The sequence below is a fragment of the Solanum tuberosum genome, unplaced genomic scaffold, assembly GCF_000226075.1.
Source record: "Solanum tuberosum cultivar DM 1-3 516 R44 unplaced genomic scaffold, SolTub_3.0 scf00069, whole genome shotgun sequence".
Lineage (NCBI taxonomy): Eukaryota > Viridiplantae > Streptophyta > Magnoliopsida > Solanales > Solanaceae > Solanum > Solanum tuberosum.
The window spans coordinates 179,828-205,703 of record NW_006238995.1 but is presented as its reverse complement, the minus strand read 5'-3'; the positions used below and the strand labels follow the sequence as shown (position 1 = coordinate 205,703).

General features: G+C 34.3%; 3 protein-coding genes and 1 non-coding gene across 4 annotated transcripts; 3 read left to right on the top strand and 1 right to left on the bottom strand.

Moving 5' to 3' along the window:
- Window positions 1-203: 203 nt before the first annotated feature.
- Window positions 204-5,406, top strand: LOC102588877 (DNA repair protein RAD51 homolog 3). The gene is made up of 9 exons (XM_006345454.2): window positions 204-366; window positions 3,248-3,346; window positions 3,570-3,692; window positions 3,831-3,864; window positions 3,947-4,017; window positions 4,120-4,346; window positions 4,427-4,558; window positions 4,659-4,725; window positions 5,027-5,406. The coding sequence occupies exons 1-9, from the start codon at window positions 255-257 to the stop codon at window positions 5,200-5,202; spliced, it is 1,041 nt and encodes a 346-aa protein (XP_006345516.1). The 5' UTR covers window positions 204-254; the 3' UTR covers window positions 5,203-5,406.
- Window positions 5,407-5,912: 506 nt separating this feature from the next.
- On the bottom strand, window positions 5,913-5,996 carry TRNAL-CAA (transfer RNA leucine (anticodon CAA)). The gene has a single exon. It is a non-coding gene; the product is annotated as a tRNA-Leu (tRNA).
- A 4,353-nt stretch (window positions 5,997-10,349) lies between these two features.
- On the top strand, window positions 10,350-14,665 carry LOC102588555 (transketolase, chloroplastic-like). Its single transcript, XM_006345453.2, has 7 exons — window positions 10,350-10,910; window positions 11,574-11,664; window positions 11,797-11,902; window positions 12,013-12,295; window positions 12,571-12,719; window positions 12,804-12,957; window positions 13,261-14,665. Exons 1-7 carry the CDS (start codon window positions 10,413-10,415, stop codon window positions 14,218-14,220), a joined length of 2,241 nt encoding a protein of 746 aa, XP_006345515.1. The 5' UTR covers window positions 10,350-10,412; the 3' UTR covers window positions 14,221-14,665.
- A 2,485-nt stretch (window positions 14,666-17,150) lies between these two features.
- LOC102588219 (3-phosphoshikimate 1-carboxyvinyltransferase 2) lies at window positions 17,151-25,062 on the top strand. The gene is made up of 8 exons (XM_015307900.1): window positions 17,151-17,861; window positions 19,560-19,804; window positions 20,251-20,404; window positions 22,480-22,694; window positions 22,776-22,893; window positions 23,158-23,368; window positions 24,430-24,491; window positions 24,577-25,062. Exons 1-8 carry the CDS (start codon window positions 17,529-17,531, stop codon window positions 24,793-24,795), a joined length of 1,557 nt encoding a protein of 518 aa, XP_015163386.1. The 5' UTR covers window positions 17,151-17,528; the 3' UTR covers window positions 24,796-25,062.
- The last annotated feature ends 814 nt before the right edge of the window (window positions 25,063-25,876 follow it).

The following is a 25,876-nucleotide window of genomic DNA, read 5'->3' as shown; positions in this document are numbered from 1 at the left end:
TTATTAAAACTCCATTGATAGACTCCCATATCATTATTATCAATATTGTTGATTAACTTTCTTTTTCCACAATATTCAAATCTAAACAGAGTTTATTTAAAATATTTAACAAAAATCCAAAAATACATCTTTTTTTATTAACTTAATAATAAATTAAAATTTCTAGAATATGTTTAAGAAATTACTTTGAATAAATCATGACCATTTTGTCATTTAGCTCCAATTTTGAGCGGGAAAACCCTGAAAAGATTGTGATGGAAGTTTCAAGTCTTCCGATATCGGCGTCGCTGAGAGCGAAGCTTATCTCCGGCGGCTACACTTCTATATCTTCTCTCTTTTCCGTTTCTCACTCCGATATTGCCCGCGGTATACTTCTTCTCTCTGTCAAATTTATTACTATTAATGCTCTGAATCTGTCTTTGAATTGATTAGCAATCGGTTTATAAGTTAGCTAGTTTATTTGTTTTCGCGTAGTGAAATATATGTAGAGAAAGAGAGGCGCTTTGAATTGGGCTCTTACTAGTGGAATTGGGGAGAATCTAGTTTTCATTTGTTGAATTAATGTCTAATTTGATCGATAGTTAAGGTGCCGGACTCAGATTTTGAGCTCCAAGTTGTATGATGCTTGAAAGGTTTTAATAATCTTCTGCTGGAAATACGATATTCTTTTTACTAGGAAAGGTTAACTGAATTAAGGAGAGGCAGAGCCAGGATTTCTAGTTTATGGCTTCTGGACCACAATTGGCGGAATTCTTCTGGAATCTGATAATTTTTGTAATGATTGGTGCATTATAGCGTTGATAACTTGTTTTCTGATTCGTATACGCACAACAAGGTCGAAGTACTATGTATTTTGATTTAGTTCCTTGATCTTTTTTGGTGCTTAGAATTCGAAATTTTATATACTGCTCCTCTGTTCTGTAATTTTACGGCGATGGCGGAGCTGGGATCAGTGGCTTTTGTTTTACAAAATTGGAAAAGTGAAATGAGGTTTGATTGAAAAAATAATTTCGAGAAAAGTTCTAATTGTTTTCGAAAAACTGGAAACATTGAAGATCATTTCATTGTTTTTTCAAACAAACACCACCTTAATACTAGTTAGAAATTTGTTGATTGAAAGAATTTGGAAATGGAGTCCGGAGATTGAACGAGATGATGCTAGATTTCCTATAATACTAGAGTTTTTGGGGAAATTTGTCGGTTTATTTGGCTTGAGTCCTTGTTTGAGTTTATTTGATCATTCATCATGTAGGATTGAGTTGGTGTTTTCATCAATATAGAGTCAGTCTTGATCTTCACTCTCCTAACTCACTTTAAATTTGTTATATAATCATGGGATGTATAAATTTGGTTGAGTTAAGAGAAGGACCAAGATCCCTTTATATAGTTTCTAAAGTCTCTTTTTTACGGTAAGAGTCGCCATAAATAAAGATTATTAATCCTTCCTCTACATTCAAATATGTAAATCTGTGATGTATGTTTCTTCTAAGTGTATGTATTTAATATATAGACATTCATATCCACGAGTGTATCTAAGTATTGTTATACCATTAGTTATCTATATACATTGCATGTGCATTAATCTCCTATAAAAGTCCAAGTACATGTGTAGGAGATATGCATGCATTCATATAGTCATGAGTCTTAACTGTCGAATTTTGCTAACAGATAATCAGAAGATTTTCGAAGTAGTTGCATTAAGCTTACAGTGTTTTCTCGACATTTGAGGAGGCGGGTCTTAGATCTGGTTCCTGATGAGATTTGTGCTAATAAAACTATTGCTCTATGTTGAATAATCTTTACTGTTGCGCAACTCTGCTTTCCGTTTGTGTCCAGTATTACTCATTTGTCAGTTTAGCTCCAGTATTATAGGAGCTTGAGTGGCAAAAGGTGGAGGATTTGTGGCTTAGGTCGCAGGTTCAAGCCCCACACCATGCAAAGCAAAGCCCGGTATTTAAGTGGAGAAGGGTAGAGGGGCGGGCCCATTATCCACCGAGTTTAGAAGGTTGTGATTGGTCCAAAGGGCGGGTCACAGACGGATTTCTCGGTTAAAAAAAAATAAAAAATTATAGGAAATCTAGCATCATCCTTCAACTCGTTCAATCTCCAGACTCCATTTCCAAATTCTTCAATCAACACATTTCTAACTAGTATTAAGGTGGTGTTTGTTTCAAAAAATAATGAAATGATCTTTAATTTTTCCAGTTTTTCGAAACAATTAGAAGTTTTCTCGAAATTCTTTTTTCAATCAAACCTCATTTCATATTTTTCCAATTTTTGTAAAACAAAAGCTATTGTTCTCAGCTCCGCCATTGAAGCTAAAATTAAACAACAAAAGATTTCGAATTCTAAGCATCAAAAAGATCAAGGAACTGAATCAAGATACATATTACTTGATCTTCTTGTATGTATATGAATTAGAAAACAAGTTATCGACCTTGTAATTCGCTGATCATTACGAAATTATCATATTCCAGAAGAGTCCCGCCAATTGTGGTTCAGAAGCCATAAACTAAAAATCCTGGCTCCACCTCTCCTTAGTTCAATTAACCTTTCCTAGTGAAAGGAATAACATATTTCCAACAGAAGATTATTAAAACCTTTCAAGCATCAACTTGGAGCTCAAAATTTGAGTCCGGCACCTTAACTGGTGATCAAATTAAACATTATTTCAACATATGAAAACTAGATTCTCCCTAATTCCACTTGTAAGAACCCAATTCACGTCAGTGTTAGGTGTCCATCAAATACAGTGGGGACGGGTTGGAGTGTATTATTGTCAGATGGAGGTGTCTAGATGTGCATGCAAAGTTGGAGGGATTACTTGACAGTTGAGGCCAAGTTTGAGTGTCGGTTTATGTATTATGCCTTAATCACACATGCAAAGTTGGAGGGATTACTTGACAGTTGGAGTGTCGGTTTATGTATTATGCCTTTAACACATGCAAAGTTTGAGACAAAGTTACTGGATTCTGCTGAACCCACAGCCACCATTATAGCTCTGCCGCTGGATGTAAGGGGAACTCATTTTTTAGGAGAATTAGGAAAAGAATAAGCTTGGAGCTACAACAAAGAGAAGCTTAAATTTGCATGACTTTCATTTTCTTTCAGTTATAGTTTTTTGATTAAGTGTGATGGACACTAAAACAGATTAAGTTTTGTTTAACGAGTGACACCAATGTTATTCCTAATTAGTGTTTTTATGCATATGTAGAATATTTCATTGCTTTTACTTTATCTGTTATAGATCTAAAGATTTCAGAAAATGAGGCGCTTGAGATTTTGAGAGTTGCATCACAAAGGAGGGGATCGGAAAGATCTAATGGAACTAGCTCTATTGTCAATGGTATGTTATTACTACTATTCTCTCTCCTTTTGAAAACTTGATGTTTTGTCCATTAGAAGTCATCTAGGTAATACTTACAGTAATTTACAATTATGAGGTCATTTGTTCAATGATTAAGTTTGTTTCAGTGTGACTTGTTGACAGTAGCATGTAGTGTCATTTTTTCTGCTTTGATTATTTGGCAAATAGGAAGCATATTTAGTTATGTGTATCTTGGGTATAGGAGCACAGAGTGCCTGGGAAATGCTAAACGAGGAGAAATCGCTTGGACGTATCACAACATCCTGTTCAGAGTTGGACGACATCTTGGGTGGGGGTATAAGTTGCAGAGAGGTTACTGAAATTGGTTAGTGTTTTAACCTCTACATATGCTTGCCCATTACTAACATATCATAAGGTGTTCACTCTTGCTTATTGGCATTTCTAAGACGACATGTTTGCAGTTCTTGTCAAGTGAAGGTAAATTATTTTCTGATTGTTTCAGGTGGGGTGCCAGGAATTGGTAAAACGCAACTTGGGTAATTGTTGTCATTTGTACTTCCTGTGTATTAGAAATAGCTTCATTTTTGTTTCTAGTGGTTAAAACGCTTCAAAATTCAGGATACAACTTGCAGTGAACGTTCAAATTCCCATGGATTATGGCGGTCTCCAAGGCAAGGCAGTATATATAGGTACGTGCTGATAGAGTTGTCTTTTTCTTCACATCTTACATCAATTATAGCTAGTCTCTTTCTAAAATCAGCCAAGCACTTAGCGTTATATGCACTTTGTAGATACAGAAGGAAGCTTCATGGTGGAGCGTGCTTTACAAATTGCTGAAGCTTGTTTGGAAGATATGCGCGAATATCATGGATTTTTAAAGAGGGATTTACAAGCTTGTCAAGTTAACATGCAGCCAAAGGATTTCCTTGAGAATATATTCTATTTTCGCGTTTGTAGTTACACTGAGCAAATTGCTGTTGTAAATTACTTGGAAAAGTTCATCTCAGAGCATAAAGATGTGGGTAGAGTAACTCTTTCTTTTTAATTATTCATCTCCATTACTAAAATATGTAATATCTTAAATTTCATTCTTAATAGGTTAAGGTTGTTATTATTGATAGCATTACATTCCATTTCCGTCAAGATTTTGATGACATGGCCCTTAGAACCAGACTACTGGGTGGAATGGCTTTAAAGTTGATGAAGCTTGCAAAGAAATATACTTTGGCAGTAAGGATGACTTCGTTCCTACGTGATTATCTTCTGTACACAATTTGATAGTTTTATTTGCTATTCTGTCAATTTATTAACATATGATTTATTTGTGTAGGTCATCCTCTTGAATCAAGTAACCACCAAGTATACAGACGGCCAATATCAATTAACTCTTGCATTAGGTAATTACAAAGCCTCCTTTTGTAATGATATAACTTGGTACAACACATACCTGCTATGTTTCTGATTTTGACCCCGAACCCACCACATTCCCAAAGAAAATTGTTCTCTTTTGCTGATGTGGGAAAGCAAAGTTGGTGATCTTACTGTATTGAGCATCTATGTTGCTCGGACTCTTCAAAACTGTCATTGGGTGTGCATTTTTTATGGATCCAACATGGGTGTGGCAACATTTTTAGAGAGTCCAAGCAACCTAGTTGAGCATTGTACCTATTAGCTTATTAACAAGTCTTGCTTAAACAGGAGATAGCTGGTCACATGCTTGCACTAACCGGGTGATTCTATACTGGAATGGTAACGAAAGGTATGCATACATTGACAAGTCGCCTTCTGTTCGATCAGCAGCTGCTGCATATTCCATAACAGGCAGAGGGATTCGGAGCTCTGTTTCAAACTGTAAACGAGTCAAGATGATGTAAGTTCTTGGTTTAAATTTTAAAGATAAATGAATGGACTTCTTTCTATCTTTCTCCAGGGTGAGAAACTGAGCTTTACATGAAGTGACATGATCTTGTAAATACTGTGCTTAGTCATGAGTCTCTGTTGTATGAGAAAATAAATTATTTGTGTAGCATCTTATTTTACATACAAGTTAACAGAAGATTCTCCTCGTTAAAGTTTCTCATTTCAACTGAGAGCAACTCTTACTCATTTGGTTTGGTTTGGAACAAGTTATCTCGGGATTAATTATTTCAATTTCTAGGTTTGTTATCTTACCATATTGAGGGACAAAAACAACACTTTAATGTGGAGATAACTAATTTCGGAATAAGTTATCCCGCAATTTTATCTCAATTAAATGTGGAATAAACTCTTTCTAAAATTAATCTCGATATTAATTATCTCTTATCTTTCTTACCAAACGATTTTAATGAGTGCAACTAATAAAGAGAGTATAATCAATAGACTTGCTAAAATGATACTAGTAACAATTATAAGTAACTTAGAAGACATTATATACTTTAAACTCACTTTACTTGGATCTTTAATGACTACGGTTAACTTTTTTAGTTTGGTATAAACACTCGATGTATGTATGTATTTACTCGGAAAAAAATGGCAGGGTAAACCTTAACTATAAACTGAAATTATTTTATGGGAAGAGGCAAAAAACAATTTTATAAAATAATGTCAGAAGTGGGATTTGAACCCACGCCCTCTTACGAAGACCAGAACTTGAGTCTGGCGCCTTAGACCACTCGGCCATCCTGACATGGTATGCTTTTACTTTCATTCTCTAATAATATATCTGTCTTTTGAATTCAAACATACAAAACTAAGTAATATTCTTTAAGAAGAATTCATAATTAATGGAATAAAAGGAGATAGAGTAATCGAATCAAAAAACTTTGTTGAATCGTCTAAGGAATTCATCATTATTTTTTCGAATACAGGTCAAAATTACTCTTGAACTATACAAAATAGATCACTTATATCCTCCATTATACTTTGAGATTAAAAAAAATGCGCCTGCAATTATCTTAAGAGACCACAAATACCCTCAAGAGTTAACTGTAGTGACGTGGCACCAGATGACACTAATTCTACCACCTAAGTTTGCCAACTAAAATATCCTAACCCATTCTTATTTAACCTAAATACCATCATAAAATATTTATTTATTTTGATAGAAAATGTTTCATCCTAAAAAGGAACCCTACAGAATAAAAATTTGAATATAATTAAATTTTAATACTAATATAGAATATCGAGTGAAAAGTCAAATAAGGCACAAGCCAACATAAAAAGAAAAAACAAGAGTGGTTATAATAACTAGGTGAAGAGCAAGTTAAGTTGTATTTTTTTTCTTCTCCAAGTTAAGTTGTATTGGGTGCTGCTATTTTTAGTGCCAATTGGTCTTTTGGCCTTGTAATTGCCGCCTGCTAAAAATGACCAATCTGCTCTTGCGTGCGTTTATAACGATTTAGAGATAAGTTATACATATATTAAATTTTGAGAATTATACATAAATAAAATGGTACTTCGTAGTTTAAGAATAAATTATTTATTTATATAATTAATATGATATTTAATTTATAATTTAAAAATTGATATAACTAATACATATATAAATTATGAGATGATCTATATAACTAATTTGTAAGCAATCCTTATATTGTTAATTTAGTATAATTCTAATCATCTATTGACGTGTTTAATTCTACCAAATGTTCCTTTCTTAATTTATTTATTTATAGATTATTCATGTATTCAAAATAAACTTCAAATATAAAATAAAAAAGGGCAAGAAATGTATGAATCTTTTTTAATAGATGAGGGTATTAACTTCTTTTGTTTCTTTCTCCATTCAAAGAAGCAATGGCGTGTATATTGAAGGGAAAAGGCATAAATTACCTCTTAAACTTGTCTCGAAAAGTCAGTTACACGTTTATACTATTGTGATGACTTATTATACATGATGGTTTTATTCGAAAAAACCCGAAGAAATAACCAAACCGAACCGATGAATTATATACATATATTTTATTAATATACATACTTAATATATTATTTTTATAAACAATTTTAAAGATCTTATACATATTTTCATTAAAATTTCTTTACAATTTACTTATTGAAAGCAAAAATGCCCAAGATGAAACATTTATCTTATTGATTTCATGTATATGAGTGTCTATATCAATTCTTTGTGGTACTGAAAATGTTATTGTCTCTTCCTTCTAGGCCAATATAGTGAATTTTAAAGCTTTATTGATAGTAAATTTAGTGATTGAAAGTTTAGTAATTTAAGTCATTCTAATTATTTTTCGTTTTGAATGGATTGTTGTCACTTTTTTTCACATTTTAAATGAATTGTTTCTTTTATTTTTGTGTATGGTTAATAACCGAATAACCGAACCAAATCAAACCGAAACCGATAATCACCAAATCGATAAATGTATATTATATTTGGTTTGGTTTGGTTTTGATAATTTTAAAACCAATTAAGTTGGTTTGGTTTTGGTTTTGACCAATAACCGATCCAAACCAACCCGTGAACATCCCTACATGTAGTGTATTACACTCGCTGCCACGTCAGCGCCACATCAAATTTTATAATTTCTTATATTCTTTTTGTTTTATTTTCTTTATTAATTAACTTTCTTTTTGTTAACTCTATTTTACACTAATTAATTATTAAAATTCTCTAATAATTATATCTTTTTTATTCACTAAATCCCACCCACTTTATCTCTAATCTCATCGGAGAAATCATTCATTTGAATGTTTACAAGAATTTTCTTTGTCTTCTCTGGCGAAGAACAACCAACCCATCACCACCATAAGTCCACCTCCACAACGCCATTTGTTCTTCTTTTTCGACGAACCATCAACCACCAAACAACCATCACAAAACAACCACTCAAAATCCAAATCAATCACCAACAAACATCAAATCAGACCCCCTTACCTTATTCCTTTGCAATTTTATTCTTTTGATTTGTTTTACAGGTGTGTCGGCAAGCTCAAAGCTTCAGCCATGGCATTTTCTCCATATGATTTTTGTAGGTTTTCTTTAATTTTTTCTAGATTAAGACACTTGCAAGAGATTTTTCTAAGGCTTTCTAAGTATCTTCTTTTATTATCCTTTTCCACTATGTAAGGATTTTGTTTTCTTGGGACTTTGATAAAATGTCCGCAAAGGGTTTTCAGACTTATCATATATAATGTTTGATGATAATCCTGAAACTGTTGTAGAAAGTCATTTCCTAATAATAAATCTGTTTCCAGTCTATCGTAGGCAAATAATTTATTTATAGAAACAATTTTGAGGGGCGTTTTTTAGCCCAAATGGCATTACTATCCATTCATAATGACCATTAGGTGTGCTGAAAGCGGTTAGAGGAATGGATTCCTCTGCTAATTTTATCTGCCAAAACCCACTTTTGCAGTCGAATTTAGAAAAATAGTTTTTACCTTTGGCTAATAAATTTTTCGATTTCAATGCTACGAAAGGATTTGTTTTCTCTTTAAACTAAATTTGACAACTCTAGAACAATATTAAAAAAAATAAAAAAAATCTTAAGCCTGACGTAGAATTCCACATCAAAAACAGTAGGTACAATATTTTTTAGTAATTCTTTTCACTAAAAATATGTTTGTTTTTCAGTTGGATTTTGCTATATGGTTAGGTGAGATGATTTTTTTGACCCAAAACATAGCTTCTACCAACTATTTTTTAGGGACTTTTTATGTTGTTGATGAAGGGCGTCAAGTGTCAAAGTTAACAAACCTAATTTGGTTGTTGGATTCTTGAATTCCACCTACCTAATTTAATAATATTATTTAGTATTTCTATATTATTTTATCTTTTGTTATTATTAGTAATTGTTTTGATTATCTTATTATTTTATTGACATATCATTTTGCTTTGATTACATTTCTTTTTGAGATGAACATATATCAGAAATAACGTCTCTACCTCCATCAATATCTAACAATATCGCCGTATATTCTACCATTTCCAAATTCGTGATATTTCACTTACATATGTTATTATTATTGGACTTAATATTTCTCCAAGTTTCTCTACTTGATTTTTTTCTTCCTCTTTATTTTATTTTATTTTATTTTGATAGCCATAATCCAATTTTGAGACAATGCTACTATTCTACATCTTTATTAATTAACACAAAAAAAAATAAAAAAAAAATAGTGGAGACCACAAATATTTTAATTTGTTGTTTTTTAGCTGAACAATGATTTATAACGAGAGGAAATTGCTCGGATGATAAACACCCCTCACTTTCAATCCGAAGATTACGAGTCCGAATTTGCCCTCTTGGGGAGAGTAAAAAAAAATACTTGCTAAAGATCATTGTCTACAAAAAGAAAATATAAAGTAGAAAAAAATGAGAGAATATAAACAATATATTCCTTTCAAATGTCACTTTCATTCTTGGTCATGATTTTTAAAATTGCTTTCATCTCATCACTCTCACTAAATCGCTTCTATCAAACTTCTCAAGTTTCAGAAGAAAAATAAATCATTAAATTTGGAAGATTAACATTATGTCAATTGACTTGAAACAACAAAGAACCAAATTAAAAAAAATGGTCCAAAAAAAACCCAAAATAAAGAAATTCCCCTTTCACCTACATTAAACAATCACAAGCAATCATACAAGATTAGTTTAAGGATGGAAAAGTAATTAAATGAGCCATTTTTATATTGTTGAAAGTTGAACAAGTAAATACACTTATTAATATGATAATTTGAGTGAAATATAGTCAAACTGATTTGTATTAAATTATGTAAGACACATATTATATCATGTATCATGCACATGTTTACTTGTTCAATTTTATATACATCCTTGATAGAGAGCCCTTTCCTCTTAATTAGGTCCTATGCAATGTGAATCTAAATATAATCAAGCTCTATTCTAATTTGAATATCATATAATCGAAAATAAAAAAAATTTACATTTTTATTATATTAAATGAATCAAAATTAAATGACATATTTATATATCGATACGATGCATGACATTGACACCTTCTCATAAGTAATCTCTTAGAGCCACAAGGAGCCAATACCTCAAAAGTCATATAAAGGCCACTCTACATTTCATTTCCCTAATTTACATCAACTCATCTTCTCACATTTCTCTCTCTGTGTAAAGCCATGGCTTCTTCTTCTTCTCTCACTCTCTCTCAAGCTATCCTTTCTCGTTCAGTTTCTCGCCATGGCTCTTCTTCTTCCACTAACTCTCAGCTTTCCCCTTCTTCCCTCTCTCTTCCAACTTTTTCCGGTCTTAAATCCACCACTGCTACCTCATTCCGCCGCCATATTCTTCCCTCCGCCGCCGCCTCCGGCAGACACTCAGCGATTCGCGCTTCAGCTGCTGTAGAGACTTTAGAGAAAACTGATAATGCCCTTGTTGAGAAATCTGTAAATACGATCAGATTTTTGGCTATTGATGCTGTTGAAAAGGCGAATTCGGGTCATCCGGGTTTACCTATGGGATGTGCTCCTATGGGTCATATATTGTACGATGAGATCATGAGGTATAACCCCAAGAACCCTTATTGGTTTAATCGTGATCGCTTTGTTCTCTCCGCCGGACATGGATGTATGCTTCAGTATGCTTTGCTTCACCTCGCTGGCTATGATGCTGTCAGGGTAAAAATCCTTAAGTCTTTTAACTCTTTTCTGCCCTTAAATTTGTGTATGCATGAGTGGATCTATATAGTTTCTGCTTTGTGTTTTTATTTTTCTGAATTGGATCTTTAAAAGCTTCTTACCTTTTTGAGTTCTGCAGAGAATTATGTTTCACTAAAAGGGGAAATGGCTTGTGCTCTAATGGGTGCAGGTCATTTTCCCTTTATAACTATTTTTAGCTCTTATACTTCATATCACTTGCTACAACCAATACTTGCACACTGTTATCAGTATTTGATACTAAAAGAATTCATTGAAGCACTATCTAATTTGCGATAAATATTTTTTCAGAAGATATTTTTCACTAACCAATCAATGATTCACTTGAAATTAAGTGGGTAAACCATGGAAAATATTTTCCTTCATACCAAAGACACATCTTTCTGGTATATCCATTTCATTTGCAGAAAAATATTTCCTCCATACAGCACTGAAAACTGAAACATGATTTTTGGTACACTTTGGACAGTTACTAATGATTTTTATCTGTCTTTTAGCTTAATGAGCTTATGTCTTTTGAAGTGTGTTTGTACTTAGAATTTACTTAGATTACATTTGGAGTTAATTTCTGCTGTTGTGTTGTTTAAACTGTGCTGATGATGTTTACTGTTATATTTTGACTAGGAAGAGGACTTGAAGAGCTTCCGTCAGTGGGGAAGCAAAACCCCTGGACACCCCGAGAACTTTGAGACACCTGGTGTTGAAGTCACTACTGGTTAGTGCACTTTTTATATGTCCGTCTACATTTATTAGATTTCTATCTGGTGGTGTATTATGTATATATGTGTAGGTAGCTTTTCGTTGAGAGCTGTATATCTGATTGTGATATTTATTTTCTTGCGGTTAGGGCCTCTTGGACAAGGGATTGCCAATGCCGTTGGCTTGGCCCTCTCAGAGAAGCACTTGGCTGCTCGTTTCAATAAGCCTGACGCTGAGATTGTAGACCACTACACGTGAGAGTCTCCTCACTCTCTCTTTTTTATTTTTTATTTTGAATGCCATAAATAATTCTAGGATTTAATGCAACCTGTTTGTTTGACTAATGGCATCGGTGTTCATGCAGCTATTGTATTGTTGGTGATGGTTGCCAGATGGAGGGTATTTCACAAGAAGCTGCCTCTCTTGCTGGACACTGGGGGCTCGGAAAGTTGATTGCTTTCTATGATGACAACCACATCTCAATCGATGGTGACACAGAAATCGCTTTCACTGAGGATGTTGCTGCCCGTTATGAGGCTCTTGGTTGGCATGTAATCTGGGTGAAGAATGGTAACACTGGTTATGATGAGATTCGTGCTGCCATTAAGGAAGCAAAAGCAGTCACAGACAAACCCACTTTGATCAAGGTACTTTACCCGTTGCATCTTTATGTTGGGTACTAGGAGGTAATCCTGGAAAGTAGTATTATGGTTGAGTTATTGTATATACTTTGTTGCATCTTTTTGCCCTTGTTTCTTATTGATAACTTTACATTTCATTTTTGCAACCCATTTCCTTTATTTTTTGTTTCCCTCAGTTAGGATGCATGATTAATTCATTATTTGTAAGGTCACTATAGACTCCTTCATAGATTCAGTTCATATCGTTTATCATTAGGTTTACTGAACCTTTCTCCTTTCAGGTGACTACAACCATTGGTTTTGGCTCGCCCAACAAGTCAAACAGTTACAGTGTACACGGAAGTGCACTTGGAGCTAAGGAAGTAGAAGCCACAAGGCAGAACTTGGGATGGCCTTATGAGCCTTTCCATGTGCCTGAAGAAGTCAAGAGGTACTATTCCGTTCCCGTTTTCCAGATTCATTTGAACATTATTGGTAACTTACTAGCTATTGGTGCACTTGCTACTTCTTTCAGCCATTGGAGCCGTCATGTTCCCGAGGGTGCTGCTCTTGAAGCTGGATGGAATTCCAAGTTTGCTGAATATGAGAAGAAGTACCCAGAGGAAGCTGCAGACCTCAAATCCATCATCACTGGTGAACTACCTGCTGACTGGGAGAAAGCTCTTCCTGTAAGTAGTCATTTTTATCGTTCTCTCTCCAATTGAAAAGCTGACTTCAACTGCTTTTGGTTTGCACTATCTTCATATTGAGTTCTTAGTTTTTGGGTGGTTTTATGTATTTTTGCCTCCTTATATAGACGAGAGTTTGTTTCATTTTTACCCAACATTCTATAAGTCAAATCAACTATTTTGCATCACAATTCCTTGGTCATGCTTTTCTATTTAATCATTCTTCCTAAATACCTGTCTAGTTCTGGAACATGTAAATAAATCTATACTGATTAATTACTTTGCTTGCTTTCTGAATCTCAGACCTACACACCTGAAAGTCCAGCAGATGCCACCAGAAACTTGTCCCAACAAAACTTGAATGCTCTTGCCAAGGTTCTTCCTGGTTTCCTTGGTGGTAGTGCTGATCTTGCCTCATCAAACATGACCCTCATGAAAATGTTTGGTGACTTCCAAAAGAGCACCCCAGAGGAGCGTAATATAAGATTTGGTGTTCGTGAACATGGTATGGGAGCTATCTGTAATGGAATTGCTCTCCACAGCCCCGGCTTAATTCCCTACTGTGCTACTTTCTTTGTGTTTACTGACTACATGAGAGCAGCCATTAGAATTTCAGCTTTGGCTGAATCACGCGTTATCTATGTTATGACTCATGATTCAATTGGGCTTGGAGAAGATGGACCTACACATCAGCCCATTGAGCACTTGGCAAGTTTCCGTGCAATGCCCAATGTTCTGATGCTCCGCCCAGCAGATGGTAATGAAACAGCTGGTGCTTACAGGGTGGCCATCCTCAAGAGTAAGACACCATCCATCCTGGCTCTTTCTCGGCAAAAGTTGCCCCAGCTTGCTGGAACTTCTATTGAAGGAACAGCAAAAGGTGGCTACACTATATCAGACAACTCTTCAGGCAACAAGCCTGATGTCATTTTGATTGGTACTGGCTCAGAGCTGGAAATTGCTGTCAAGGCTGCTGATGAACTCAGAAAGGAAGGAAAGGCCGTGAGAGTTGTCTCCTTCGTTTCTTGGGAGCTTTTCGATGAGCAATCAGCTGAGTACAAGGAAAGTGTCCTTCCAGCAGCTGTTACCGCTAGAGTTAGCATTGAAGCTGGAACCACATTTGGGTGGGCGAAGATTGTCGGATCCAAGGGGAAGGCCATTGGAATTGACAGATTCGGTGCCAGTGCCCCTGCTGGAAAAATATACAAGGAGTTTGGAATCACAGCAGAGGCTGTTATAGCTGCAGCTAAACAAGTTTCTTAGACTCTTATTACTTACCCTTGGTTGCTGGCATCTACCAAAGTTGTTTTCGTTTTGGTTCTGAGGTTGGAGATAATGGTGGAAATCGATACCAAGTGGCCTCGGCAGTTCTGATATTTTCAATAAAGACAATTTCTTCATCATTTTCTTCAGTTTGAGCAGCGGGGCGTCCAGAATGAACCCAAGATGAGGATAGAAATAGGCTTTTATGGATGCTCCTGACCCATGTACACTTAAACATATCTTTGAGTTTTGTAACTTTTGTTTGGTCGAGTGATAATGAGGTCCAATTTATAATTGGAATTTCAGGTCTTCTGATAAACAAGGGACTTTCTTTGTCTTTACTATAGTTATCACTTTGTGGCTATCTGTTCCAAAGCAATTGGACTAAATAATCTTTTGGCAACATTCATTACAAAGTATTGCCTTAATGGTACTGATGAAAGTACATATGTTCTACCATTAAACTAGATTGTTTCTGCGCATTTTTCTGCTTAATTTTAAATGGCTGGGGGAGAGAAGTTATCCTTCGTTTGGTGTGAGGGATAAAAATAATTAGTGATGGGATAAAAATTTAGTTTCTTGTTTGGTTGCCATGTTTGGGATAACTTATCCCACCATTTATACCATAGTGATGGGATAAGTTATCTCATATACATGGTGGGATAAGTTATCCCAAGATAACTAATCCTGCGATAATTTGTTTCAAACCAAACGATAGGTGATATATTAACTTCTTATATTAATCACTGATATGCTCATGAGGAATTGGATTATTGTATTTCTCTTTTATTAGCTTTTGGTTCTAAGCCATGGAAGAAAAATGTGGAAATCTAATTTTGTGAAGCTAACATGAATCTTTTCTAAGCAACTCATGTTCAATTTTAAGCTCGGAGGATTATATTAAAGAGTAGTATATTACAACTTAGGTTCAATTTTACTTTTTATATGAATTAAAGTTCAATCAATAAATGTTGTATTTTTTAGTATAAACATGTGGTAGTATATTATACTTTGTTTATGAACTTTTGCTCATTTGGCAAGCTTGTATAAGAGTTAGATTTTTTTTGATAATTTCTACAACTTGTGAAATTTTCATGTTTATGAGAAAAAAAATACAACATGAGAAATTCATATTGCATATCTAAACTAAAACTTCAACTTCATACTAATCTGAGTTCATATCATGATTTTGTGTCGTATGTCCAAACGAGCTCTAGTATATCAGTATTACATTAAATGAATTCAAATTAGTCAAGACAATAAGTTTTGAATAAAAAAGTTGTGTCCCTACCATAGACAAAGGGTTGAAGGATGGGTGATTTGTCTCCATCCAAAGTTATGTGGTAGTTGAAACTTTTGGTTGTTCTTGATTGTTGAAAGTCTAGCTTTAATCCTTCCTATCCACAGTGTCTCCTTCCACTTTTTGAATCAAATAGTATGTGAAAGTAATAGGCTCTTTGTTGGGTCAATTTTTGTCCAACCAGGTTGTTGAGTATGGTCCCACTCTATTTTTAGAATAATGTTTTGGAGCTTTAGCATATTCTCCATTTTTAATTGTTCCATTACATTAAAATAATGTTTGGATGACTAAAGTTGGTACATTAAATTATCTTATCTTAGTGATTTTATCTACCTACTTTAATCATCCACATCTCACCAACCCACTAAACATCTTTACTAGTGTTGTTCTGTTTATTTTTTATCTTATAAAAAAAACATGAAATTTAAGAATTGTAATTTGAAATTCTTATTTATCATAATATTTATGTGAGTATAATTTTTTGTAGATCATAGTTTTCTATTAAATTAGTTATTATGGGAAGAAGGCTTGGGGCTTCATTTGCTTGCCGTGGAAATTTGAATGGTTCAAACTTTAGATCATTAAGTGAATTTTATTTATATTAAGATTTAAATACTTATTTGGTTTGAGCAGGTCTTAATCATTAAGACCTTAAATAAAGTCTTAATATCATGAAATACATTTTTTTATGAATAATTTTCACCATCAATCCACAATCACCTGTTGTCACCACCATCACTATCACCATCAGCATTGTCAACTATCATTATCCTCATTAATCATAATCATCATATTGTCAATAATCATAACCGTCAACTATTATTGTTGATCGCTACCACCTATCACATTCATCATTATAATTATATTCACTATTACCACCACCTCCATTACCATCAATGCGACCAATCCCTACTACCGGCTACCTCCACACTGATGTCAACTACCATCAACATATTGTCAACCACCACACATTATTTAACTATCACCAACCAACTTCACCATCACAACCATTATCACACTAGTAACTACAAACACCAATCACATCCACCATCACAACTATCATTACCACCATGTCTACAAACTATCTTCCACCATCACTAGCAAACATAAATGTTTCATTCTCTTTTATTTATAATAAGAAGTATTATTATATTTATATTCATATTTTTTTATATTTAATTACTCTTTTATTTGAATGGTATACTTATTATGTTTATGAACAAATAAACTAGGTCATTCAAATGTTGAAAAACAAACAATTTTAATTATGTAATGATCAGAGACAATATCTTAATCATATATATATGTTTTTAGATTTAATTATCTTAATCTTAATGAAAGCAAATGAGAGCTAGTAGGTGATCTGGTAGTGTCCAACAACTTTCAAACTTTAGATTGACATAAAATCACAACTAATCCAATATCATTTGCGATTATTAGTCCAGATAAAAGTGAAAAATGCTTGTGAGTAAGTAAAACTTAATATATGGCACAAGTGATCTCAATATTTGTTAAAGGTAGAATGTCATACATTTTAAAAAGTAAATCAATCATTCAACAAATTGAGACTGGTAATTGTTACTATAATATATCGTAAATGCTTAAAAATTCGAGATGTCCAAACTAATTAATTCAAACCAAACATAAAAAAACAATCCAAGATTTGAATTATCATTTCTTCAATTCAAAATTCAAAATTTTCATATCCAATTCGAACACCGAAAATCCACCCTTTAATAGAAGTACAAACAAGACAAATATGTAAATTGCAATAGAACCAAGTGTTGATCTTCAACCACTTATTCCCCTTTAGAACAGACAACAGAGCAAAAAATTTACAGATAAAGATTTGTTGGGAGGGACCTCATACAAATCCCATTACCTTTCAGTCTACTTATCACCTTCCACCTTAAAACAAATTTCTGTAATAAAAAAGTTGTTATCTTTTGCAAAGACTCAAACTTTAGCTCTCAATACCAAAGACAGACTCACAGAAAGAGCCTAAAAAATGGCACAGATTAGCAAAATGACACAGGGGATACAAACGCTTTATCCCAATTCCAAGATTCATAAACCCCAAGTTCCCACATTTTCCCCTTCACTTTCTTTTGGATCTAAAAACCTGAAAAATTCAGCAAAATCTTTGTGGGTTTTGAATAAAGATTCAGTTTTGACAACAAGGTCTTATTCTTCATCTTTTAGGATTTCAGCATCAGTGGCTAAAACCCAGAAACCTTCTGAGATTGTGCTGCAACCTATCAAAGAAATATCAGGCACTGTCAAATTGCCTGGCTCTAAATCCCTATCCAATCGTATTCTCCTTCTTGCCGCCCTATCTGAAGTAAGTAGCCAATTGTCAGTGCATTTACACCTTGTTTCATAATGTATAATATTGTATTGTGTTGTATTGTTTTAATGAATACAACGTTTGGATAGATTGTATCCTTCTCTTCTCCGTCGTTACATAATGTGTTACATCAATAATTTGAATGATAAACCTACAAGAAAAGTAAGCTACAAATATGATAAAGGATTAAATATGATTATTAAATAATAAATAAAGATAAAATGAAAAGAAAATATAAAGGTAACAACACGATCACACTAAATTGGTCGTTACGTAAAATGGGACTTTTCGTTGTTACCTAATGATATATTTAAACGATACGATACAATAAACTTTAAGTAATAATCAAAACAAACATTGTATTTAAACTAAACTAACAATACAATACAAATCCAAACAAGGAGTTAGTGGTTGTTGGTTTTGAAGGTGAGCATTGACGAAATTGGTAATGTTGTTGTCATGTGACGTGTTTGAACTATGGATACAAACTCTTGTAGAAATGCAGGTAAGATTGTCTACAATAAACGATTGTGGTTCGGTCCTTTCTCACACCCCCTCACACAGTGGGAGCTTAGTGCACTGGGCCGCTCTTTAAGTGATTGTTTGGTTTACATGTTGGTTATGGTGGGATTATTTATGCAAAGGATTAATAATGAGGGATTGTTATATAGTGATGAGTAATGAAGAGATTGTAATATATGGATTAATTACTCTAAAAGGGATTTTTGTGTCTTTATACAGTTTAGTCTTTGCATTGCTAATACAAGTATTTTTGTTCCACCTTTCATCCCGCATAAAGTAATGGGATACTTTAACACTACCAACCAAATGTTGCATAGGTTAAGGGACAAACCAAACACTATTATCTTATGCGGAATTTTATAATGGGATTAATAATTCCTCTAACATGTTAGATGTAGATGGTGTATTTGTTGGTTATGTATTCAGAGCTATACGTGGTTCCTTTATATCCAAACGACCCCAATGTGTTGCATAATGCATGTATATTTCTTATGGTTGCAGTAGTTTACCTTGGTTTCTAAGAAGCTGTTGTTGTGCGTTTATGTTAAGTCTTTCTCCAGCATCCCTTTGTGGTTCTTTCAAAATTATTAAATATCCTTGTCACCATATTGAAATGGTATTAGGGTGGGTTTGGGCATTGAGTGGTTTATTTGAACAAGAATGGATGTGTATGCAAACAATCTATACCTATACAGCCAATATGTGATCGAAATAGTATGTTTTGCCTGCTTATTATGAAAAGGGGAAAAAAGTAAGGAATACTTTTCATACTCATGATTGAAGTTTGTCATAGTTTATCATTTAACACTTAGCTTCATGTGATTTCTTCGACATTGAAGTTTTCTCTTCTTTTCCCCCCTAGGAGAGTTAGTGGTGGTTTTAGCAACACCTAGTTGAGTTATAAGGTGCTCCTCTTACCAACTAGGATTATATCTTCCGAAGCTGAAGGTGGCTTGAACAACTTTTATAGCATAATAAGTCTGAACCATGATCAACTTTGCGAACACCTTTAAGCTGCGAAAGTTCACACTTCTCATTCTTTTACAGCTCTGCAAAAGATGATTGTGACATTGAAGAAATGTATGTAAATAATCTTTTACTTTATTATGTTTGCTGTATGTATCAACAATCTTTTGTGACCATTAAATGTGACTTGCATTTGAATTTCAGGGAACAACGGTGGTTGACAATTTGCTAAGTAGTGATGATATTCATTACATGCTTGGTGCCTTGAAAACACTTGGACTGCAAGTAGAAGATGACAGTGGAAACCAACGAGCTGTTGTTGAAGGTTGTGGTGGGTTGTTCCCTGTTGGTAAAGAATCCAAGGAAGAGATTCAACTTTTCCTTGGAAATGCAGGAACTGCGATGCGGCCACTAACAGCAGCAGTTGCTGTAGCTGGCGGAAATTCAAGGTCTAATAGCAACCCTTCTTAATTCCATTTTACTCTTTTAAGTGGAAGTCAAAGCTATTGGAATGTAATTGGCCTAACTAGAGTGAAATGATTAGAGATTATTCAATAAGCCGACCTGACTTGCTTGGTATTGAAGCATAATTGATTGATTGCTGTTAAAGCTATTCTGCTATTCTTCAGGTATTGCATTTGAGGTATTTCTGACTAAAATTTTCTCTACATAGATAACTAAATCTGATTTCCTGGAAGGTATTGTCAGCGACGTGAGGTTTTGAGAGCATGAATAATTAGATATCTACTAGATCTTGAAAAGTTTGTGTGATGCATACAATGATACAGACATTGTCTTAACATCTTTTCCAATGCTTCTTTATGGCGGGCACTTTTATCTATTAAAAACAATGTTACCATGTTACTAACTTTATTAGGTCATTCTCTTGTTACAGGTATGTACTTGATGGAGTTTCTCGAATGAGAGAGAGACCAATTAGTGATTTGGTTGATGGTCTTAAGCAGCTTGGTGCAGAGGTTGATTGTTTCCTTGGTACGAAATGTCCTCCTGTTCGAATTGTCAGCAAGGGAGGTCTTCCAGGAGGGAAGGTGAGGATTACAAGTTCTATTCTGCCATATTTATAATTTAAATAAATAATGTCTTAAAACTGTAATATGAACAAGTAACTAGGTTGCAGAAGCGGAGAAGACTTTGCTTATAAAGTTAAAGTAAGCTAAGGCTAGAAGAAATTGGCATAGTCTAACCTACTTCGAGAATACATTTGAATACATATCCTTGCTTATAGCCTATTGGACCAAGCTTCTGATATCAACTTATTTTCTTAAGTGTTTTTCAAAATAGTGCTTTTGGTGAAAAGCAGTGGCCAATAAATTTAAAAAACACTTTTGAGCAGCAATTAATGTTTGGCCAAGTTTTTTAATTTCTCGAGAGTGCTTTTGGGGAAAAACTACTTGTTTTAGCTTCTGAAAAACAGTTTCTGCTACTCCCCGAAAGGACTTATTTTCTTCCAAAAGCTTGGCCAAACACCTCATTTTTTTAAAATTAGCACTTTTTGGAAGAAAAAACACTTTTTGCCTCCCAAAAGCTTGGTCAAACAGGCTAGGAAGCCAAAATATGCTTCTCATAATTTTGAATACTGTAAATTTCCAGTGCATTTGGCATACCATTTTTCCTATATGGTTTTAAGTAACTATTCTATTCCTATAGGTTACTATTCCAAATTCAAAATGTTTGTAGACAAAGAGATCATTTCCAACTTAGGTTCCAATTGAAAATAAGCTGGGAGGTGAGTCTACATATGAGAATAGAGAGAAGGGGCCAGAGCTCATTTTCCTTGTTGTATGTTTTGGTGCAACTACTGGAGACTTAAGTCTTGCAGCAAATGGGCGTCTCTTCATCTAAGGAAAACTACAGTTTACCTGGTTTTTATCATGGCCGCATCCTTACAAATGAGGCATCTTAATGCAGGAATTATCAGTAGTAAAGCCAAGGAAAACCAATAGAGGTCTGTTATTAAAGCAAATAAATCTTATGTTCTATGATTGAACTCAAAATCCAAACTCTAAATTCCTTAACAGTAGTAAGTTGAATGATTACAAAATTGTATGAAGCTCAAAGAAATGTGGCTAGCTGCTTCTATAAGATCTACTGTTCTTGTGAATCAAGAGCTTTTTTGAGGACAAAACGTAATTCTTTTACATTTCTAAATAGCTGTTGTCCTTATCTACTTTATAGTTGTCGGAATATTTTGTCCACTTTCTTTGTAGAGGAACTTATTTCCGTCACTCTTCTTAATTATTTCAAGTATCACCCTAATCTATAAAAAGGTACTATAGAGACACATTTTTATATTAAAATGGGTTCAAATACTTTGAAAGTCACCTCTATCTCCCCTATATACAACTTTAATATAAAATAGTGAAATTTCAGCCTTCACAATAAAAGTCATGGTGTAACAAAAGAAAAACACCTAAATTGGACAGAGTGTCAAACACATCCTAAACCAATGATGATTCAAATAATAAAACTTGCCTAAAACAAGGAAGAAGCTAAGCAATAACCCTAATCCTCAAGGACTGGTATGGGTAGGACCAGCAATATTACTTAATGAATTGTATATTGCTATTACAGTGTTCTGGAATGGTTTCTTTTGCCTGCCATTCCCTGCATCACATCTTTATGTTTCAGTCCTCTTAAGAAGTCCTAAAACAAAGGGAAAATTTTACCAATTGTTTGAGTTACTTGTTCTGCCAAAGTTTCTCCTATTTAGCTTTTCCTTAGGGACTTGCTGCAGCTACAAAAGAGAAGAACTATTAATTTTGCCTCGAACAAGTCCATGAATCCTGATTCTTATGCTGCCCTTGGTTCATTAGTTAGCTTCTTTTAAGAAGATTTTAATTTTTCTTTCTTTTGTGAATGTACCGATGAATCCTCTATTGGAAACCATCTCTCTACCCCACAAAAGCAGGGGTAAGGTCTGCATACACCCCACTTGTGGGATCACATTGGGCGTGTTGTTGTTGATATGATGAATCTTGATTCTTATGTTATCTGTGGTTCAATACTTACTTGTCAGTTTCTTTCTTTTTTGTTTCCGTAGCATAGAATACCCTTATAATGCAGAAGTTTGTGCTTTAGCTATTCTTTCTTGACTATCTTTTAGGTGAAGCTGTCTGGATCCATTAGCAGCCAATACTTGACTGCTCTGCTTATGGCTGCTCCACTGGCTTTAGGAGATGTGGAGATTGAAATCATTGACAAACTAATATCTGTACCTTATGTCGAAATGACATTGAAGTTGATGGAGCGATTTGGTATATCTGTGGAGCACAATAGTAGCTGGGACAGGTTTTCTGTCCGAGGAGGTCAGAAATACAAGTAAGTTTGTTTTTGGTCATTCTAATGGCTTGTAAAGTTTATCACCAAAAACAGCTGACATAAAGATTGATGAAACATTAGATCTCCTGGAAAAGCTTATGTGGAAGGTGATGCTTCAAGTGGTAGTTACTTCTTGGCTGGTGCAGCTGTCACAGGTGGAACCATCACTGTTGAAGGTTGTGGGACAAACAGTTTACAGGTATTTCTCAGGCCATTTTGAGCCAGGGGAGGGGGTTTGCATGCTGAACTTCTCTGTTATCTTTCTGTGTTGACTTTGTGGTAGCATCCTAATGTATACTCACATCTTGTCCGTCAACAAGTTTGGGTTTTGTTAGGCCTTAATGAATATTATGTGGGTTATACATTCTTTACAGTAGCACACAAGTCGAGGACTGCATTGAGATGACTTTCGATGTTATAGTTAAAATATCTTATTTGTATCTTTATATTTGCCTTCATGAAGGGGGATGTCAAATTTGCTGAGGTTCTTGAAAAAATGGGAGCAGAAGTTACGTGGACAGAGAATAGCGTCACAGTCAAAGGACCTCCTAGGAATTCTTCTGGAAGGAAGCATTTGCGTGCCATTGATGTGAACATGAATAAAATGCCTGATGTCGCCATGACACTTGCTGTAGTTGCACTTTTTGCTGATGGTCCCACTGCTATAAGAGACGGTATGGCTAGCTTTGCTTTCTGACAATCAGATCGAATTTGAAGTTTTCTTTTTATTTATTCATATTTAATTAGCTGAGTGGGATCAGATGCACTATGCTGCTATATTTAAAGTCTAACGATAGTTTTCTTGCATAATTAAGTACAAAATATAAGCTGGAAATATCCACCAAGTTTCGGACCGTGCCTTGGGAGTTTCTCGGTTATAGAAAAGAGTACACAGGAAATAAAACATAACTAGTTTATAGCAAAGTGGTTTTAGAAATATGTATCTTCTGAGGCTGGGTTAGGTATTGCAAGAAGAAAGAAGTGAACTCATCCATCTTTGGTATGTTTTTTGTAATTAGTCTATCAAATTAGGATGGGCTCACCCTCTTTTTTTTCTTTTTTGATAAAGTTAAAGTTGTATTCTTCAGCATTAAGGGTATGCTGGCTACCTCCAAAAAGTTACAAACTAAATCCATAATTACATAGATCCTAGGAAATCTACCAACTGTTCTACTTCTTCTATACCATCTTCTTTACACCAAAAAAAACAACATGTTAATATGGAAACCTCAGACGTAAGTTCAATATAAATTAGTTGGTGACCTGTTACGTATTCATGAGATTTGATTGCACATGCATCAAGGTATAGCTCTGGCCTCTAGAAATTGTGTTTTTTCTGTGATAGTGAAATTTAAGAAACCTCCACACAATGGAGAAGTTTCTGATGTTTTCTCTCCAAGTGTGTAGTTTACGTGTTCAGCAAGCTTTAAATAACGCTCGACATATAGTATATGTCGCTGAAGTCTGATGGTCTTTATATTGCAAATAGGTATGTACATTATTCTTTTGTTAACATGTGCATGATCCTAAAGTTCAAATGTTCACATCTATGAAGAGCTTACGCGGATAAAGATCTATATTGTAGTTTTGCTGGCTAAGTTCATAAACCAATGGCTTAATTATTAACCTTAAGCAGCGTTTTTATTTGAGCAGACCATAACGTTCACAGGGTGTTTCCTTTCTCTTGTTCCTGTTCTTCCATCTTTCTTTATTGTGCTCTCTTCTCTCTTATCAGTTGCTAGTTGGAGAGTCAAGGAAACTGAGCGCATGATCGCCATATGCACAGAACTTAGGAAGGTAAATTTGTAGAAATTATCCTCGAGTTCCTTCCATTTTCGTTCTTTTTTCCCCCTACTCTTACCTTTTTGCATGAAAATTGTAGTTGGGAGCAACTGTTGAAGAAGGACCTGACTACTGCATAATCACCCCACCGGAGAAATTAAATGTGACCGAAATTGATACTTATGACGATCACAGGATGGCCATGGCCTTTTCTCTTGCTGCTTGTGCAGATGTTCCAGTCACCATCAATGACCCTGGCTGTACGCGGAAAACCTTCCCAAACTACTTTGATGTCCTTCAGCAGTACTCCAAGCATTGAAGCCACTTCAATATGTTGTAGAGTGTAAGTAAAAACATGTGAAAGAATTTAGTTCTTGTACAACAAGACAGGCTATAGCTGGTATCTGAACACAAGGACTTTAACTTGTTTAATTATTTGCCATGTGATGATGTTCAGTGTATTTGTTGAAGTTGAGCTGTTTTTTTTTGTCTTTGAAGGAATGTATACTATAACAGAGTTAACAATTTTCCTTGTATGAGCAAATGTAAGGAGTACTAGTTCTATTATCTAATTTTATTGATTGAATTTTGTGAATGATCTGGTTAAGTCACTGGTTTATTTTGTTATTCTGATAGTAGTTATGGCCTCAATTGTTGTGTCTAAATGAAAAATTTTGACATTTTTTTGAAGGGTATGGAGTATACGGAGTATAGAAGGTTAGTAGGTAACAGTGTTGTCTTATCGTCCGTTCGTATTTGTAGTTTCTTGTTCATTGCTTAAAAAGTAGGATCTTTTGCCTTGCTTACAAGTTTGTTTCTCCTTTAATACCTAAAACTAAAATGTGACCCTCACATGACTCTGTCTCCTTTTAGGGCTTTAGTATTAACTCAACACCACAAACTTCAAGTTTCTTGCCTAAATAGAGAACAAAGGCATGTTGAGATATAGGAGTGTACAAAATCGAACCAAAAATCGAATCAAACCGCAAATCGAGTCAAATTGAGAAAAAAATCCGACTAGTGGTTGGTTTGACTTGGTTTGGTATTGGAAAAAAAACCCCGACTATATTTGGGTTGGTTTGGTTTTAACTAAAAAAAACCAACCCGAGACCAAACCAATCCGACATTATATATATAATTTTAAAATTTTATTTTATACATAAAAATATTTACTTTGATATAATTTTTAAATATTTCTTATACTTTTTCATAGTTTTTATCTTTTAATATATTATTATTTCAAGTTTGAAACTTAGAATTCTAAATGGTTCAATAAAGATTATAGTCCACAAATATTGGTAATTATAATAAAGCTTAAATCAAAATTAAATTAATACTAAAGCAAAAAAAAAAAACAATTTAACACTAAGAATGACAATAATATTGAATATTTGTTCTTT

What these genes read in the sequence shown, in the direction of transcription:
- LOC102588877 (XM_006345454.2), top strand. Translation starts at nt 255, where the DNA reads ATGGAAGTTTCAAGTCTTCCGATATCGGCGTCGCTGAGAGCGAAGCTT. An exon ending in TCACTCCGATATTGCCCGCG is followed by an intron (nt 367 to 3,247) that starts GTATACTTCTTC and finishes TATCTGTTATAG; the next exon opens with ATCTAAAGATTTCAGAAAAT. An exon ending in CAGAGAGGTTACTGAAATTG is followed by an intron (nt 3,693 to 3,830) that starts GTTAGTGTTTTA and finishes TGATTGTTTCAG; the next exon opens with GTGGGGTGCCAGGAATTGGT.
- LOC102588555 (XM_006345453.2), top strand. Translation starts at nt 10,413, where the DNA reads ATGGCTTCTTCTTCTTCTCTCACTCTCTCTCAAGCTATCCTTTCTCGT. An exon ending in CTGGCTATGATGCTGTCAGG is followed by an intron (nt 10,911 to 11,573) that starts GTAAAAATCCTT and finishes TATTTTGACTAG; the next exon opens with GAAGAGGACTTGAAGAGCTT. An exon ending in ACTGGGAGAAAGCTCTTCCT is followed by an intron (nt 12,958 to 13,260) that starts GTAAGTAGTCAT and finishes TCTGAATCTCAG; the next exon opens with ACCTACACACCTGAAAGTCC.
- LOC102588219 (XM_015307900.1), top strand. Translation starts at nt 17,529, where the DNA reads ATGGCACAGATTAGCAAAATGACACAGGGGATACAAACGCTTTATCCC. An exon ending in GAGGTCTTCCAGGAGGGAAG is followed by an intron (nt 20,405 to 22,479) that starts GTGAGGATTACA and finishes ACTATCTTTTAG; the next exon opens with GTGAAGCTGTCTGGATCCAT. An exon ending in TATGCACAGAACTTAGGAAG is followed by an intron (nt 24,492 to 24,576) that starts GTAAATTTGTAG and finishes TGAAAATTGTAG; the next exon opens with TTGGGAGCAACTGTTGAAGA.